The 15,655-nt window shown below is 34.0% G+C and overlaps 2 protein-coding genes and 7 non-coding genes across 9 annotated transcripts; all 9 read right to left on the bottom strand.

Annotated features, from left to right (window-relative positions):
• Window positions 1-2,369: 2,369 nt before the first annotated feature.
• Window positions 2,370-6,993, bottom strand: LOC111464189. The gene is made up of 4 exons (XM_023108278.1): window positions 6,796-6,993; window positions 3,103-3,210; window positions 2,726-2,823; window positions 2,370-2,649 (listed from the first exon to the last, which is right to left on the bottom strand). The coding sequence occupies exons 2-4, from the start codon at window positions 3,175-3,177 to the stop codon at window positions 2,388-2,390; spliced, it is 435 nt and encodes a 144-aa protein (XP_022964046.1). The 5' UTR covers window positions 3,178-3,210; window positions 6,796-6,993; the 3' UTR covers window positions 2,370-2,387.
• A 558-nt stretch (window positions 6,994-7,551) lies between these two features.
• Window positions 7,552-9,906, bottom strand: LOC111464413 (rop guanine nucleotide exchange factor 3-like). Its single transcript, XM_023108611.1, has 7 exons — window positions 9,422-9,906; window positions 9,238-9,354; window positions 9,000-9,154; window positions 8,828-8,902; window positions 8,442-8,744; window positions 7,996-8,340; window positions 7,552-7,818 (listed from the first exon to the last, which is right to left on the bottom strand). Exons 1-7 carry the CDS (start codon window positions 9,708-9,710, stop codon window positions 7,711-7,713), a joined length of 1,392 nt encoding a protein of 463 aa, XP_022964379.1. The 5' UTR covers window positions 9,711-9,906; the 3' UTR covers window positions 7,552-7,710.
• Window positions 9,907-12,049: 2,143 nt separating this feature from the next.
• TRNAE-CUC lies at window positions 12,050-12,122 on the bottom strand. Its single transcript has one exon. It is a non-coding gene; the product is annotated as a tRNA-Glu (tRNA).
• Window positions 12,123-12,954: 832 nt separating this feature from the next.
• Window positions 12,955-13,027, bottom strand: TRNAE-UUC. The gene has a single exon. It is a non-coding gene; the product is annotated as a tRNA-Glu (tRNA).
• Window positions 13,028-13,125: 98 nt separating this feature from the next.
• On the bottom strand, window positions 13,126-13,198 carry TRNAK-CUU. Its single transcript has one exon. It is a non-coding gene; the product is annotated as a tRNA-Lys (tRNA).
• A 98-nt stretch (window positions 13,199-13,296) lies between these two features.
• On the bottom strand, window positions 13,297-13,369 carry TRNAE-CUC. The gene has a single exon. It is a non-coding gene; the product is annotated as a tRNA-Glu (tRNA).
• A 116-nt stretch (window positions 13,370-13,485) lies between these two features.
• On the bottom strand, window positions 13,486-13,558 carry TRNAE-CUC. Its single transcript has one exon. It is a non-coding gene; the product is annotated as a tRNA-Glu (tRNA).
• Window positions 13,559-14,244: 686 nt separating this feature from the next.
• Window positions 14,245-14,317, bottom strand: TRNAE-CUC. Its single transcript has one exon. It is a non-coding gene; the product is annotated as a tRNA-Glu (tRNA).
• A 1,268-nt stretch (window positions 14,318-15,585) lies between these two features.
• Window positions 15,586-15,655, bottom strand: TRNAE-CUC. The gene has a single exon. It is a non-coding gene; the product is annotated as a tRNA-Glu (tRNA).

Genomic DNA, 15,655 nt, shown 5'->3' with positions numbered 1-15,655 from the left:
AGCGGGCAAGATGGTGATGAATTGTGATTGGTCCAAACCCACAACCGTCCGAAATTTTTTTACAAAAACACAAAGAATGTGATTCACCAAGAACATATCTAACCATTTTACATTAGTGTAATAGGTAGTACGTGCTTTGCTAATTTTTTTTTTCTTAAGCTTAAACTAATTGTTATCCTAACTTAATTAAATCTAATTTTTTTTGTATTTTGAAATAAGTTAGGTTATCAAATTTTAACTTATATTTTATTTTTTTAAAATATTATTTGGCCCCATAAGCATGGGATGTATTTTCTTTTATTTATTATAATTAAAATCTGGAAATAGATATTTCAACTATGACTTAAAAAAAAATGTTATTGATAATATTTATGTAAATGTATAATTAAAACAAAAGGCTGATAATATTTAAAAGTTATATAATACCTTAGGTAGGATGAAATAATAAATTAATAAAAATAGCATTTAACTTTTTCTCAACCATATTTTTAAATGGTAAAAAAGTTTCAATAATATCCTTAAACTAAATTAAAAAATAATAATAAAAAAAATCCTTTAAATTTTTAATAGTGTTTTTGTAATGATTGGTATTTTTTAAAATAAGAACTCATGAAATTATAGAAGTAAAGTTAACCTCCTTTACTTTTATAAATAAAAAATAATAAAAAAATTATTACCATCAATATATATATATATATATAAAATGCATGACGTCGTCTCATAGAGTATCTCTAAATTTTTTAATATTATTTTTCAGAGTTCATGAGTTTTTTTCATACTTGGTAGGATAAGAGTATTTTAAAAAAAAATTAAAATCTAAGAATATTTTAAAACAAAATATTAACGTTTCATTTCAGACTAATCCTAAGAAAATTCCTGAATTTTTTTTTAGTTCAAACTTTTTTTTAGACTTCTTTTAAAGTTTATAAATACCATTTAAATTTTTTTAAATTTAGGAGTAGTAAGATAAAGTGCTATATTTAAAAATATTTTTATTAATTTAATTCTTTTGGACTGTACTAAACAAATTTAAAGAAAATATTTAAGAAATTTGTTTTTTATTATAAAAAAAAAATTGTAATGAAGTTTGAGTCCTTTTTTTTTTCTTAAAAAAAAAAGATTATTTCACACATGTTAATGCGTTCAAACCACGCTCGGGATCAAAAAGTATAAGCGCGTGGGGAGACAATGAGAGGTCGGTGACTGGCTACCGTCTGAACATGTTCCAACCTCCGTATTCAGCCGTACATAAAAAAATTGTGCCTTATTGCAGGCTGATCCGACTTCACGTCGTAGTTATCACATTCTAACCAATCAGTACCAACTACGTGTCCAATTTGTGATCTCGTCCGCATTTGATTCGAACCCCTTTTCTTTTAATTGGTAAATACAGAGCCCGCACATTGCCATTTAAATTTCTTGTTTTTTTTATATAATTTATGGTAAATTTTTGAAAGAAAAACTTCTCACCTTTTGGGGAATTGGATCCTTTAACTTTGTATTATAAAATTATTTAAGAAGAATTATTTGATAAAAACTTAAAATATTTATTTCAAAATATCCCAATGACTTTTAAATATTAATAGTGAAAATTTAAAGATAAAAATGTAAGATCTTCTTGAGACTCTGAAAAGTTCAACTTAAAATTCAACAGTAAATATGTAACATTTTAAAATTTAATGATCAAATTTAAACTAAACCCGATCAAATTTAAACTAAACCCGAAAGTTAAGAGTAAAAATGTAATATCTTAAAACTTATGGTCTAAATGAAAACTCAATACGACAAAGTAAGAGAAAAGAAATAGATAGGGATCCACTCCAGGAAAACTGGATCAAAGTAAGTCTATCACGTTTCAAGAAAAACCTTCTCGTTCGAGATAAAAGTCTAGCACAAATCCTACTCACAACGACATTCCAATCCAAAAGAGATCTAGGATTACACCCGAGTGGGAGGCACAGGAAAGAGGGAAACGAGCTAACTTCACACCCAACCAAGGCTTGCATGTTAGCACCACCAACTAGATTATTGAAAAAAATAATCCCTAACCAATCTAATTATTTCAAACAAACAAAAAAAAAAAAATTATCGTCCCTCGGAATACCTTGCAAAGTCATTCAAAAGATGCCCTAACAAGTTCAATCATACCAACATAAATGTAACGACCCAAGTCCACCACTAGCAGATATTGTCCTCTTTAGACTTTCTCTTTCGAACTTCTTCGTTCTTCTTTATAACCGACGTAGGATCTCACAATAAATGAACAAACTACCTTCTAAATCAAATACCCTCTTGTCTAAGACCAAATAAGATGTTATGTTCTATCATTTTTAACTATCAGACAACTGGTTTGATAATCAAGAACATTCCCTACCTACAAAAATAAACTACCTTCGTTTTTTCTTGGTCCACAAAGGAGGCATAGTTACTCGAGTTGGTGCTCGCTTCTTATCGAACATGGCAGTTTCACTCTCTTCTTCATCATCGTTGTCGTCGTCATCTTCATTGTTAACTACAGGAGTATCCTCCAACATCTTTCTAGCAGCTTGCTTTTTCCCAGCGTCCAACTTGGCATATAATTTTCTATCAAGTGGGTCATTAGAAGGTCCATTTCTGAACTGGCTACTTATTTTGGCTCCAAGTCCAAGTCTACAGAAACAGGTGCAGAGTTAGCTAGAAAACAGCCTAATGCGATAGTAAAAGATCCAGATAGTTGAGTACTGACCTAGGAGGTCGATTTTCGGGTTCTACCACGGTTGATTTATTATCATTTGCAGTTTCTTTCCATTCGCAATTTGTCATCTTACTCATCAACTCCGCTGCCTGCACGTAAGATGGATACTCCGTTTATCAAATATCAGGACAATTCATTCGAAGATCTGAGATCAGAGCATTATCTTATCTAGTTGACATTTTAGTGAGCTCATGTTGCAACATAATAAGCTTAGAGTGTGCCAAATTTCTCTACAAGATTTGAAGTTTTGTCAACAGAAAACTGAGGAAAAGTTGAAAGCTATCCAATCAAACAACAATGAAGGAGAACGCAAATAAGAACAAATTCAGAACCATGATGAACTGAGTAAAGAAATTTTAATTTATTACCAATTTCGCTGCGTCATTCAACTTAATAATTTCGGGAGGTCTAGATTTCTGCGGCCTTTCCATGTTGCTACTCATTGACCTTGCTGCTGCAACTTCAAGACCGCTATACTGCAAATAATCAGGCAATCTACGATGAAATTGTAAGGATTTCTGCAGGAATTTTGAACTTAAAAACCGTCACGGAATGAAACGCCCATACGTTTTCTAATATCAATATCAAGAATCCAAAATACACACTGCAACCCTAAATAATCTCACTAGAATTTTCAGTGGGCTACTTAATCAACTCCACATTTATTAAGCAAAAAAATCGTACAATAATCAAACAATACAGCGCACGAGTACCCGAGTAAGAGGCCAGTAACGAATTTTCGGGGCGCTAAAAATCCTAATGATCCGAAATAAGGGTTTTCAGAACTAATTGAGCAGAATTGTAAACTCAATCGATGTAAGCTGTTGGAAAGAGGGATAGTGAAAGAGATAGGAATGGATAAATTAGAAGAATGCTGCAGTGCTTTATTAATGTCTAAAGACTTGATGCTTACAGAGTCACACAATTCCAGTATTTATAGCTAATACACTGGACCAGAAATAGTAAATCATAGAAATCTAGATAAACTCAAATCTATTAACAATCTCCTAAAATCTTGGTAGTTTGAATATTTGAATCATTAACTACCCTAAATCATATCTTCATTTTGAATACTTTGAATCATATCTCAACACTCCCCATGATTCAAAGTTGCAGATGTAAGTACAGAGCTTTTCTTCTGACAAGGCCTTTGTAAGTATGTCTGCTTTAACCCGTACATTGTCTGTCTCAGCTTGTATACCTTTTGTTTCTTTGTCTTCCTTTATGAATCCCTCTGGCTGTCTTACATAAACCTCTTCTTGTAAATCTCCATAAAACTTTTCGTTTGGTAGGTCATCCATATCCCATGTTTCATCTTTCTTAAAAGACTGCATCTCCACTGTCATGACTTTCTTCCCGTCTTCTTTTTCAGTTGCTTCTTCATAATTCATAGGGTCTGAAACAGTAAGAGCAAATTGACATGATGCATATATGTCAGCTAAAGATTTATACTTCCTCGGAGATGTCTCATCTGAAAGTTCTTCAAGAGAGGAATTGTTGTTCAATGATTCTGAAGATGATGAATTTGACACACTTTGTGTTGCAGTGGATGCACTGGGAGATGCACTGGAGTTGACCCTTGTCTCTTCATTTGGGGAAACTTCAACTGTAATCTTTTGCTGCTCATGTTCTTTACTCCAATCCCAACTCACGTTTTCATTAAATATTACATCCCTTCTAACTAAAATCTTTTCACTAATGGGGTTGTATAGTTTATATGCCTTTGATTGAGTACAATAGCCAATGAAAATGCATTTTTCAGATTTTTCATCAAGCTTTTGACGAGTTTAAGGATGTTTCAAAGCATAAGCAACACAACCAAAGATTCGTAAATGACTTACAGATGGTTTCCTTCCATGTCATGCTTCATAAGGAGTTCGATTCATAACCGCCTTTGTTGGTGAGATGTTTAATAGATAAACAGATGTTGCTACGGCTTCGGCCCAAAATTGGTTTGGAAGTCTCCTTGCTTGTAACATACTTCTTGCCATCTCCACAATAGTTCGATTTTTTCGTTCAGCGATTCCATTCTGTTCTGGAGTGTAAGGAGCTGTTAATTCCCTTTGGATGCCCTCTTCTTCACAAGAGAGATTGAAATCTTTAGATATGAACTCGTCACCTCTGTCTGTGCGAAAACTTTAATGTGACAGCCACTTTGGTTCTCTACCATAGCTTTAAAAATCTGGAACTTCTGAAAAGTTTCTGACTTATGTTGTAGGAAGTAAACCCAGCTCATGCGACTATAGTCATCAACGAATAGTAAAAAGTATATACTTTCACCCAAGGACTTCGTTTGCATTGGCCCACATAAATCAGCATGAATTAGTTCTAGATAATGTGAAACTCTTTTAGCTTTTCCAACAGGAAAGGACTTCCTAGTCTGCTTGCCATAAATGCATCCTTCACATAAATTAGTTGAGTCAATTTTTGGTAATCCGAAAACCATACCTTTATCCCTGAGTATTTTCAGGCCGTTCATATGAAGATGTCCATATCTGAGATGCCATAATGTTGAATCATCTTTAATGCTAGCAGTAAGAGCAAAATCCTCCATGTTAGAAATATCAAGTGGAAACATCTTATTTGAAGTCATGGCAATTTGAACTTTATGACCTTTTCCTTCAACTTGCATCTCTTTTGTATTTCCAAGTTACACCTTAATCTTTTGCGTCTCATCAAGCTCTTTGAATAAGGATTTGGTGCCTGTCATATGGTTCGAGCATCCGCTATCAACAAACCATAAGTCACCTTTTCTTGGATTAGTATCCATGCACGCCATAAGCAGCTTTTCTTCTTCTTCTTCATTCTCTGCTGCAAAATTCATTCGTTGATTTTTATACCAACAATCAGATTTTGTGTGCCCATACCTTCTGCAATAGTAACATTGTATGACATTTCTTTGTTCATTGAATTGTCTCTGTCCATCACTTCTCCACCTGTTATCACGACCACCATGGAAGTTGCGAAATCCTCCTCTTCCACGACTTCTACCTGCTAAATGAATATTTTCTCTTTCGTTATTGGTTGTCTCCTTTACTTGTAGTGCCTTTTTTTCGTTCCTTTCTGATGCTCTATTGATTCTTGCCTCATGAGCCTGAAGTGAGCCCATCAGTTCATCAATGGAGAGTATGGATAGATCCTTAGCTTCTTCTATGGCAGCCACCACATGGTCAAACTTTGAAGTCAAGCTTCTCAACACCTTTGCAACAATTGTTTCGTTTGAAATTTTCTCTCCATAGGTACGCATCTGACTGACTATTGCCATTGTTCTTGGCAAAAAATCAGCAATTGATTCGCCATTCGTCATGAGTAGAGTTTCAAAATCGCGTCTTAGGGATTGCAATTTCACTGTCATGACCTTTGAATCTCCTAGAAACTCCTTCTGTAGAATTGACCATGCCTGCTTTGATGTGGTTGCTGCTGCAATTCGTGAAAAGATAGTCTCATGAACTGCTTGCTGAANGAATAATGAATAGAGCCTTGGCATCGTTTTTCTTGGTTTCTCTTAGTCTCTCCTTTTCTTCTATTGTGGGTTCTAATACATCAGCAAACCCGTGCTCCACCAAGTCCCATAGCTCCTGTGATCTGAGCAAGGTCTTCATCTTGATGCTCCACCACTCGTATTTCTCACCATTAAATATTGGTAACAACGGTGCAGAGGAAGAAAAACCAGCTACTGCCATTTTTGTTTTGTGAAAGAAAATAATCACTCGCCCTCGTGTTGAACGAACTTGGCTCTGATAACAAAATTGTTGGAAAGAGGGATAGTGAAAGAGATAGGAATGGATAAATTAGAAGAATGCTGCAGTGCTTTATTAATGTCTAAAGACTTGATGCTTACAGAGTCACACAATTCCAGTATTTATAGCTAATACACTGGACCAGAAATAGTAAATCATAGAAATCTAGATAAACTCAAATCTATTAACAATCTCCTAGAATCTTGGTAGTTTGAATATTTGAATCATATCTAACTACCCTGAATCATATCTTCATTTTGAATACTTTGAATCATATCTCAACATAAGAACCCCAATCGAGTTGATTAAACTAGATTTTACCGCTTGTAAGTCGCGCCGGGAGGAGAGGGTTGCTGTAAGGATGTTCGTGGGGGTCGGCCGCCTTCCAGGTGAGTCTATCGCTGTCGCAGGATATGGTTCGACAAGGGGAGTACGTGCTTGCCGGAGAAGAGTGGGTGCCGCCGGAGGGTGAGGGAGCGAGGGAGAAAGGACAGAAAGGCGCAATTTTATTGAATAATTTCTATAACTCGATTCAATCGTTGGAATTATAATTTTTTTTTGGATTTTTAAAGTTATTTTTAAACATTTGTATTTTCATTATATATTTTTAAAAATTACATTTTAAATATTTCCAAATTTATTTTTAGTAATAAATAAATAAAAAATAATTATAGATTACATTGATGAGTTTTATGTACTTTGAAGAATAACATTTGGGAATGTTAAATAATTTATAACCAATGGTAGTGATAATGTTTGATATCTGAGTTTTATGATATTTTAGTTATTAATTTAATATATATTATGGATAAATAATTTTTTTTAACAATAACCCGGCAACTCGACCCAACCTGAATCTAGTTGGGTTTGGTTGTAAACTCTATCTAAATTGCTCGAGTCACACACTCAACTAACTCAAAATTCCAGGTTAGTCTAAAAGATTTTTCTAACTCAACGTTTATACACCCCTACTTTTTTTTAGATGGATACGTGTTCTTTGCTCGAGAAGAAAGATAATTTAAGTAAGTGACTATGCATTTTCATCGAACCGATTAAAAAAAAGGGTACAATTTCCCGTGCAACTTTAACCTAAAAGGTAAATACATTCTACAAATAGGGAGAACCCTGTGTCCCAACTAAAGACATAGTTTTTATACAAATTGTGACCATACAATATAAACAAACAACTAAACATTTCCTTTTCTTGGTAAGAGAGGAGGGTCCCTACTCTTGGGTTCAGAGGGACCTATCAGCAAAAAGAACATCTTCAATCCATGCCACAACGTTGAATGCCAGCCCTTCCAACACTCTCGAGTAACTCTCCAATACTGCTTGTCCCACGTCCTACAACATCAAATCTTATTAGTATCAGGATTCTAAAATGGGTTTAATAGATCTTTAAACGTTTAATTTAGTGCATATTTGATCCATAAATGTTTAATTTTGTATCTTATATGCACTTTTAAAAATTAAAAAATCGAGCACTAATGTAAGTGGACAAGACATATACTCTTAACTTACCCTGTTGTATTGAATCTTGCTAGTGTCTAAGGTTGTTTGAGAAAGTTCGGGGAACCGTTGTTTCAAGGACAAAAGCAAGCTCTCAGCTCTTTCGGCTAAGATAGTGTTCTTGTCACCTTTATCACCTTCAGCCATTAGATCTTTTACCAATTCCCACGATGATTTTGAGTGGCTTAGACATGCTTTCCTTCTCCATGTATACATCGAAGCCTCGATTCGGTCTGCAAGTTCGAGCGCATCGTGTTCAGATCCTATGTTCAAGCAATCGAGCAAATGATTGGGCGAGAATTTGTCAGCACTATACATATAACGGTACATCGTATCGCCTATACTCGTCTTTCCACTCTGAAAAAATGAAAAATGGATTGTTTCGTGAAAACCAATCAAAAAACGGATTTACATGGGTCGAGAGTAAAGGACTACGATCGGTCGATTAAAAGACTAACCTTTGGAAGAGTGTCGATGTATGACTCAGGAATATCCATTTCAGCAAGAATAGTACTGTTAATAGCCATAGCAGCTTTGTGGATTTGATTCGCAAATTCACGGTTATTTCTTAGTTGTTTCCGTGCTTTCTCTGATAGACCACATGAAGGAATGCAAGGAACTGGCAACCACCATTTTTCTTCTTTCTGCAACGAAAGTCGGCGAAAAGAAGCCGATTTCGAACGGTTTGAGTTCGAGTTCGACGACATGCTTCCTTTTTCAGCATACCAAAACTCGGTATCGTGAAAACTGTCCAAAATGTCCTGCCAAAACCCAAACAAGATTGATAAATCACTCTCAAAATGTTCAACCAAAGTATTATTACAGCGTTCTTATAGTGTTTTACCAAGAGCATCATATCAAGCTTTTCCAATGCCGGAAGGTTTAGGTATATATCTGACCTTTGTCTCCTGTTCAAAACCTGAAAAAACCCCATCATTAAAACCGACATCCTAGCCGACAGACAATTTTGTTCTAAAACAGAACCAATTTTGTTCTGAAAAAGACAGAATTGTCACCTCCATTGTTGTTCCATCGTCCAAGGTTTGAGATTCAGTGAAGAACTCAAGAATGTAATCACAAACAGATAACAGACAAGCCATTTCTCTCTTCCACATCGCCTTCTTCTCCGCCGGCAACGGCTCCAGTTTCAGATTCTGTCCGAACACCGTCGCTGATCAGACCAAAAAACAGAGCCAAAAGTTAAGACCCAGAATCAAAAAAAGTTAAAACAGTTTGAAAAAAGAAAAATCTGACCATAGAGATTAGTAATGGTGTTTGAGATTGTAACCGCCGTGCAAACCCCTTTCCCACTTCCGGACATGTCTTCTCCGAGCAAAAGCTTCGCAAATCTCTCCTTCATCATCTCTGTTTCTGCGACAATGTTAAAAAAACTTGTGATTTTGTAAGAAGGGGGAGAAAATTCACAAAACCCACTCACCGGAATCCATGGCGTCTTGATCGTCGGCTTTATCTCCGGCGGTGAGTTTACATTTTCTGGCGGGAATCGCTGGAGAGGGCTCAGTGCAGAAACTGGTATCGTCGGTGGTGGGGTCGGAGAAGGCAGAGGCGTCGGAGCTGGTTCTGCAGTAAGAGAAAGAGTAGGCGAGGCTGGGCGGAGATTGGCCGGAAGTTTCAGAAACGGTGGATGGGTCATTTAGATCCATGGAAGAGGAGGAAGGGCAGAAACCCAGATGAAATTTTTGGTCGGAGATGGAGAATTTCTCCATTGGAATCTCTGGTTTGGTTAATAAATTTGAATTTTGAAGAAGAAGAAGAAGAGAGTTAAAAGGATTTTTGAATTGCTATTCCCTCCTTGTGGGTTGCTTTCTTTTCCCTTTTTCTTTCTCTGAAATTTCTTTTTGTTTCTTTTGTAAAAAGAGAGGGAAGCAGCTCTGCAACTTTAGGACCAGAGAAAACAGGGGAATTCCGCCATGGAAATGGAGTTTATACACAATTTCAAGCTTTCAAATCCAGAGCGATATTGTAAATATATATTGTCTATCTAAATTTTTATTTATTTATTCAATTTTCGGTATAATATTACAAATTTCAAAATAATTTTAATTTGGTTCTTAGGTTAATTTTTATATTAATTAATTATTGTCACTAATTTATTATTACTATTATTATTAAAATTAATTAAAAATTTTACATTATAATATTTAATTTAGTTAATTTAGAGTATTAAAGGATAAAATTGAAATTAAACTCCAAAATTAGTAAAAATGTAAAATTTTTAAATATATGGATTAAATAAAATATATATTCATAATTTATGATGGAGCAATTTTTTCATTAATTAATTTGTATTAAATTAAAAAAAAAATCATTTATAAGCTTGAACATAAGATACCAATAAAATTATTAATGATTTTTTACTTTAATCAATTATATAATTCATTTTTATAATGGAAAATAATTAAAAATTATTTTCTAACCATTAATTTTTAAAATTTTAAATATGCACCAAACAATAATAAAACCAACCACATTAAATTAAAATATTCTCGAAATTTTAGTCTAAATTTTCAAAAGAATATTTTAATTAAAATATCCTATTTTATTTTCCAAAAATTTAGACACAATAATTTGCTCTTCTTTCAATTTTCTTTTTTTTAAAAAATAATTTTTCATATATATATATATATATATATATATGAAAAAAATGAAGAAAAAAAGAATAATATTTAAATAGATAATGTGAAAGAAGTTGCATGGTCGTGAGGAATACGTGCCGTCCACTTTCTTAAAGAGTTCTGGAAATATATATTAATATTTTATATTATATATACACACACGATGGGATTTGACTTTTATTTAAACACTTTAATATTTAAATTTATATTAAACTAAAAAAAATAAAATTATTACACATTTTAGTCGTGATATTTAATTAATTTTTATTTTTTTTTAGTTTAATAGGTATCAAATTTTAAATCTTTTTAAAACATAATAATTTATGCTTAATTAAATTTAATAAAAATAAATTATATGATAAATTAGTTAAATTATTATTTTTTTTAGTCTATATCGATAGTGGATTGATGTAAAAAAAATTACACTTTTTAATATTAAATAAATAAATAATATTATTATAGCTAATATCATATCGATTTTGTTTTAAGGTAGAAGTCTCAATAGTAAAATTTAGATTATTTGAAGTCAGATTGTGAGTTACATTAAGCCACGAGACTTAGCTATTAAATTTTCAGTATTCTAATAATTCATGTGGTCGGGTCAAATCAATAGGTTGACCATTGGATTAACCTATTAAATTTGCCCCAAATTTTCTTCCAACCTTACAATACAAACCGTGTGCCTTTAGTTTTCATTTTTTTTAAAATTCATTTTGGTCCCAATTTTGAGGCAATTCATTTAATTTTGGTCCATGAATTCTAATATATTTAATATTCAATATTTGATTTCTTTTTCAAAAAAAGAAATTATTTCATATCACCCAACTAACTCATTTACTGTTATTATCCATGATTAATGCCAAATATTGATTATCAACTTAACTATATCAAAAATTTAAATTCATATTTTAAAATTTTAAGAATTAAAATAAAATTTTAAAATATGTTATCGATAAAAGTAAAAATATTGATTGATTGTTATTGTTTACTACTTTTTTATAAGTTATATTTAAAACAAACGAGTGGGAACTTAGGGTTCTTTTTTTTTTTTCAAATAATTAAAAATATCAATTGATCAAACGTTATTATATTATTTTTTTTATAAGTTATATTTAAAGCAAACGACTAGGAACTTAGGGTTCTTTTTTCAAAAAATAATACTTGATAAAAATATACCCAGGACTTGAACCTGAAACTCTCGGATGAGAGTTGAGTATGAGAGCCAAGTATCCTAACCAACTACACTACAATAGAATTGCTCTTCAGTCGGTTGTTATCATTTTATTTTTTTTATTTTTCACTCAAATTCCGTTGCCGAGACTTGCACCCAGGTCTCTATGGTGAGAGCCGAGTATCCTAACCAACTAGAGTACAACGAAATTGCTCTGGTTTGTTTTCGTAAAAAAGAAATAACAAACGAAAAACTCAAAATCCGTTGCCAGGATTTGAACCTGAGTCTCTCGGGTGAGGGCCGAGTATCCTAACCAACTAGACTACAACAGAATTGCCCATCGGTCGGTTGTTATGATTTTTTTTTTTTTCCAAGGTAGATTGACAAGGCACTGCCGATGGTTCGTTTTCGTAAAAGAGAAATAACAAAAGAAAAGGTCAAATTCCGTTGCCGAGACATTAACCCAGGTCTCTCGGGTGAGAGCTAATTATCCTAACCAACTAGACTACAACGGAATTGCCCATTGGTCAGTTGTTATGATTTTATTTGATTTTATTTTTTCAAGGTAGATTGAGATTTTATTTTTTTTATTTTTCCAAGGTAGATTGACAAGGTACTGCCGATGATTCGTTTTCGTAAAAAATAAATAACAAACGAAAAACTCAAATTTCGTTGTCAAAACTTGAACCCGGGTCTCTCAGGTGAAAGTCAAGTATCCTAACCAACTAGACTACAACAAAATTGCATATTAGTTAATTGTTATGATTTTATTTATTTTTTTATTTTTTCAAGGTAGATTGACAAGTCACTGCCGATGGTTCGTTTTCGTAAAAGAGAAATAACAAAAGAAAAAGTCAAATTCCGTTGCCAAGACTTGAACCCGAGTCTCTCAGGTGAGAGCCGAGTATCCTAACCAACTAGACAACCACAAAATTGCACATCAATTAGTTGTTATGATTTTATTTTTTTTATTTTTCCAAGGTAGATTGACAAGGCAATTTCGTTGCCAGGACTTGAACCAGGGTCTCCCGCCGAGTATCCACAATAGAATTGCCCATCAATCGGTTGTTATGATTTTATTTTTTTTATTTTTCCAAGGTATATTGACAAGGCACTGCCGATAGTTCGTTTTCGTAAAAAAGATTAACAAATGAAAAACTCAAATTCCGTTGCCAGGACTTGAACCCGGGTCTCTCGGGTGAAAGCCGAGTATCCTAACCAACTAGACTACAACGAAATTGCCCATCGATCAGTTGTTATGATTTTATTTTTTTTATTTTTCCAAGGTAGATTGACAATTTTGTTAAAAAAGAAATAACAAACGAAAAACACAAATTCCGTTGCCGGGACTTGAACCCGGGTCTCTCGGGTAAGGGACGAGTATCCTAACCAACTAGACTACAACGAAATTGCCCATCGGTTGGTTGTTATGATTTTATTTTTTTTATTTTTCCAAGGTAGATTGACAGTTTTCTTAAAAAAGAAATAACAAACGAAAAACTCAAATTCCGTTGCCGGGACTTGAACCCGGGTCTCTTAGGTGAGAGCCGAGTATCCTAACCAACTAGACTACAACGAAATTGCCCACCGGTCAGTTGTTATGATTTTATTTTTTTTATTTTTCCAAGGTAGATTGAAAAGGCACTGTCGATGGTTCGTTTTCGTAAAAAAGAAATAACAAACGAAAAACTCAAATTTCATTGCCGGGACTTGAACCCGGGACTCTCGGGTGAGAGCCAAGTATCCTAACCAACTAGACTACAACGGAATTACCCATCGGTCGGTTGTTATGATTTTATTTTTTTTATTTTTCCAAGGTAGATTGACAAGGCACTGCCGATGGTTCGTTTTCGTAAAAAAGAAATAACAAACGAAAAACTCAAATTCCGTTGCCGAGACTTGAACCCGGGTCTCTCGAGTGAGAGCAGAGTATCCTAACCTACTAGACTACAACATAATTGCTCATTGGTTGATTGTTATGATTTTATTTTTTTTATTTTTCCAAGGTACGTTTTCGTAAAAGAGAAATAACAAACGAAAAATTCAAATTCCGTTGCCGGGACTTGAACCCGGGTCTCTCGGGTGAGAGCCGAGTATCCTAACCAAACGAAAAACTCAAATTCCTGATGGTGTTAATATAACACATGCGGAAGCAATTTGGATCTTAGGCACTTTTAGAACATCAATTATTGTAAATCACTAGCATGTTCATAAGTATTAAAACTTAATGAGTTTAAATACTAACCTTTTGTAGTTCAAACTCCTTTTGCCTCACGAACCGGTTTCGAACCACCACTAGTGTCTTCTCCACTATCCTCCGGCCTTAGAACGAGAACGGGATTGTGGAATCCGGTGAGTGACTAAACTTGGGAGGGATTTTGTTTTATTTTTCCAAGGTAGATTGACAAGGCAGGTTCGTTTTCGTAAAAAGAAATAACAAACGAAAAACTCGAATTCCGTTGCCAGGACTTGAACCCGGGTCTCTCGGGTGAGAGCCGAGTATCCTAACCAACTAGACAACAACAGAATTGTCCATCAGTCGGTTGTTATGATTTTATTTTTATTTTCGTAAAAAAAATAACAAACGAAAAACTTTAAATTCCGTTGCCGAGACTTGAACCTGGGTCTCTTAGGTGAGGGCCAAGTATCCTAACAACCTAGACTACAACAGAATTGCACATCAATCAGTTGTTATGATTTTATTTTTTTTATTTTTGTTTTCGTAAGAAAGAAATAACAAACGAAAAACTTAAATTCCATTGCCAAGACTTGAACCCGGGTATCTCGAGTGAGAGCCGAGTATCCTAACGAACTAGACTATAACAGAATTGCCCATCGGTTGGTTGTTATGATTTTATTTTTTTTATTATTGTTTTCGTAAAAAAGAAATAACAAACGAAAAACTTAAATTCCGTTGCCGAAACTTGAACCCAGGTCTCTCAAGTGAGAGCCGAGTATCCTAACCAACTAGACTACAACGGAATTGCCCATCGGTCAGTTGTTATGATTTTATTTTTTTTATTTTTCCAAGGTAGATTGACAAACAAAAAACTCAAATTCCGTTGCCGGGACTTGAACCCGAGTCTCTCAAGTGAGAGCCAAGTATCCTAACCAACTAGACAACAACAAAATTGCCTATCAGTCGAATGTTATGATTTTATTTTTTTTTATTTTTCCAAGATAGATTGACAAGGCACTGCCGATGGTTTGTTTTCGTAAAAGAGAAATAACAAACGAAAATCTCAAATTCCGTTGCCAGGACTTGAACCTGGGTCTCTCGGGTGAAAGCAGAATATCATAACGAACTAGATTACAACAGAATTGCCCATCGGTCGGTTGTTATGATTATATTTTTTTTATTTTTCCAGGTAGATTGACAAGGCACTTCCGATGGTTCGTTTTCGTAACGAAAAACTCAAATTCCATTGCTGGGACTTGAACCCGGGTCTCTCGGGTGAGGGCCGAGTATCCAAACAAACTAGACTACAACGAAATTGCCCATCGTTGTTATGATTTTATTTTTTTTTTATTTTTCCAAGGTAGATTGACAAGGCACTACCGATGTTTCATTTTCGTAAAAAAGAAATAACAAACGAAAAACTTAAATTTCGTTGTCAGGACTTAAACCTAGGTCCCTCGGGTGAGAGCCAAGTATCCTAACCAACTATACTACAACAGAATTGCCCATTGGTCGGTTGTTATGATTTTATTTTTTTTATTTTTCCAAGGTAGATTGACAAGGCACTGCCGATGGTTCGTTTTCGTAAAAGAGAAATAACAAACGAAAAACTCAAATTCCGTTGCCGGGACTTGAACCCGGGTCTCTCGGGTGAGAGCCGAGTATCCTAACCAACTAGACTACAAC

This window comes from Cucurbita moschata, unplaced genomic scaffold, assembly GCF_002738365.1.
Source record: "Cucurbita moschata cultivar Rifu unplaced genomic scaffold, Cmos_1.0 Cmo_Scf00030, whole genome shotgun sequence".
In the NCBI taxonomy this organism is placed as follows: Eukaryota; Viridiplantae; Streptophyta; class Magnoliopsida; order Cucurbitales; family Cucurbitaceae; genus Cucurbita; species Cucurbita moschata.
Note: the sequence above shows the minus strand (reverse complement) of the source record. Positions and strands in the feature narration are given on the sequence as shown.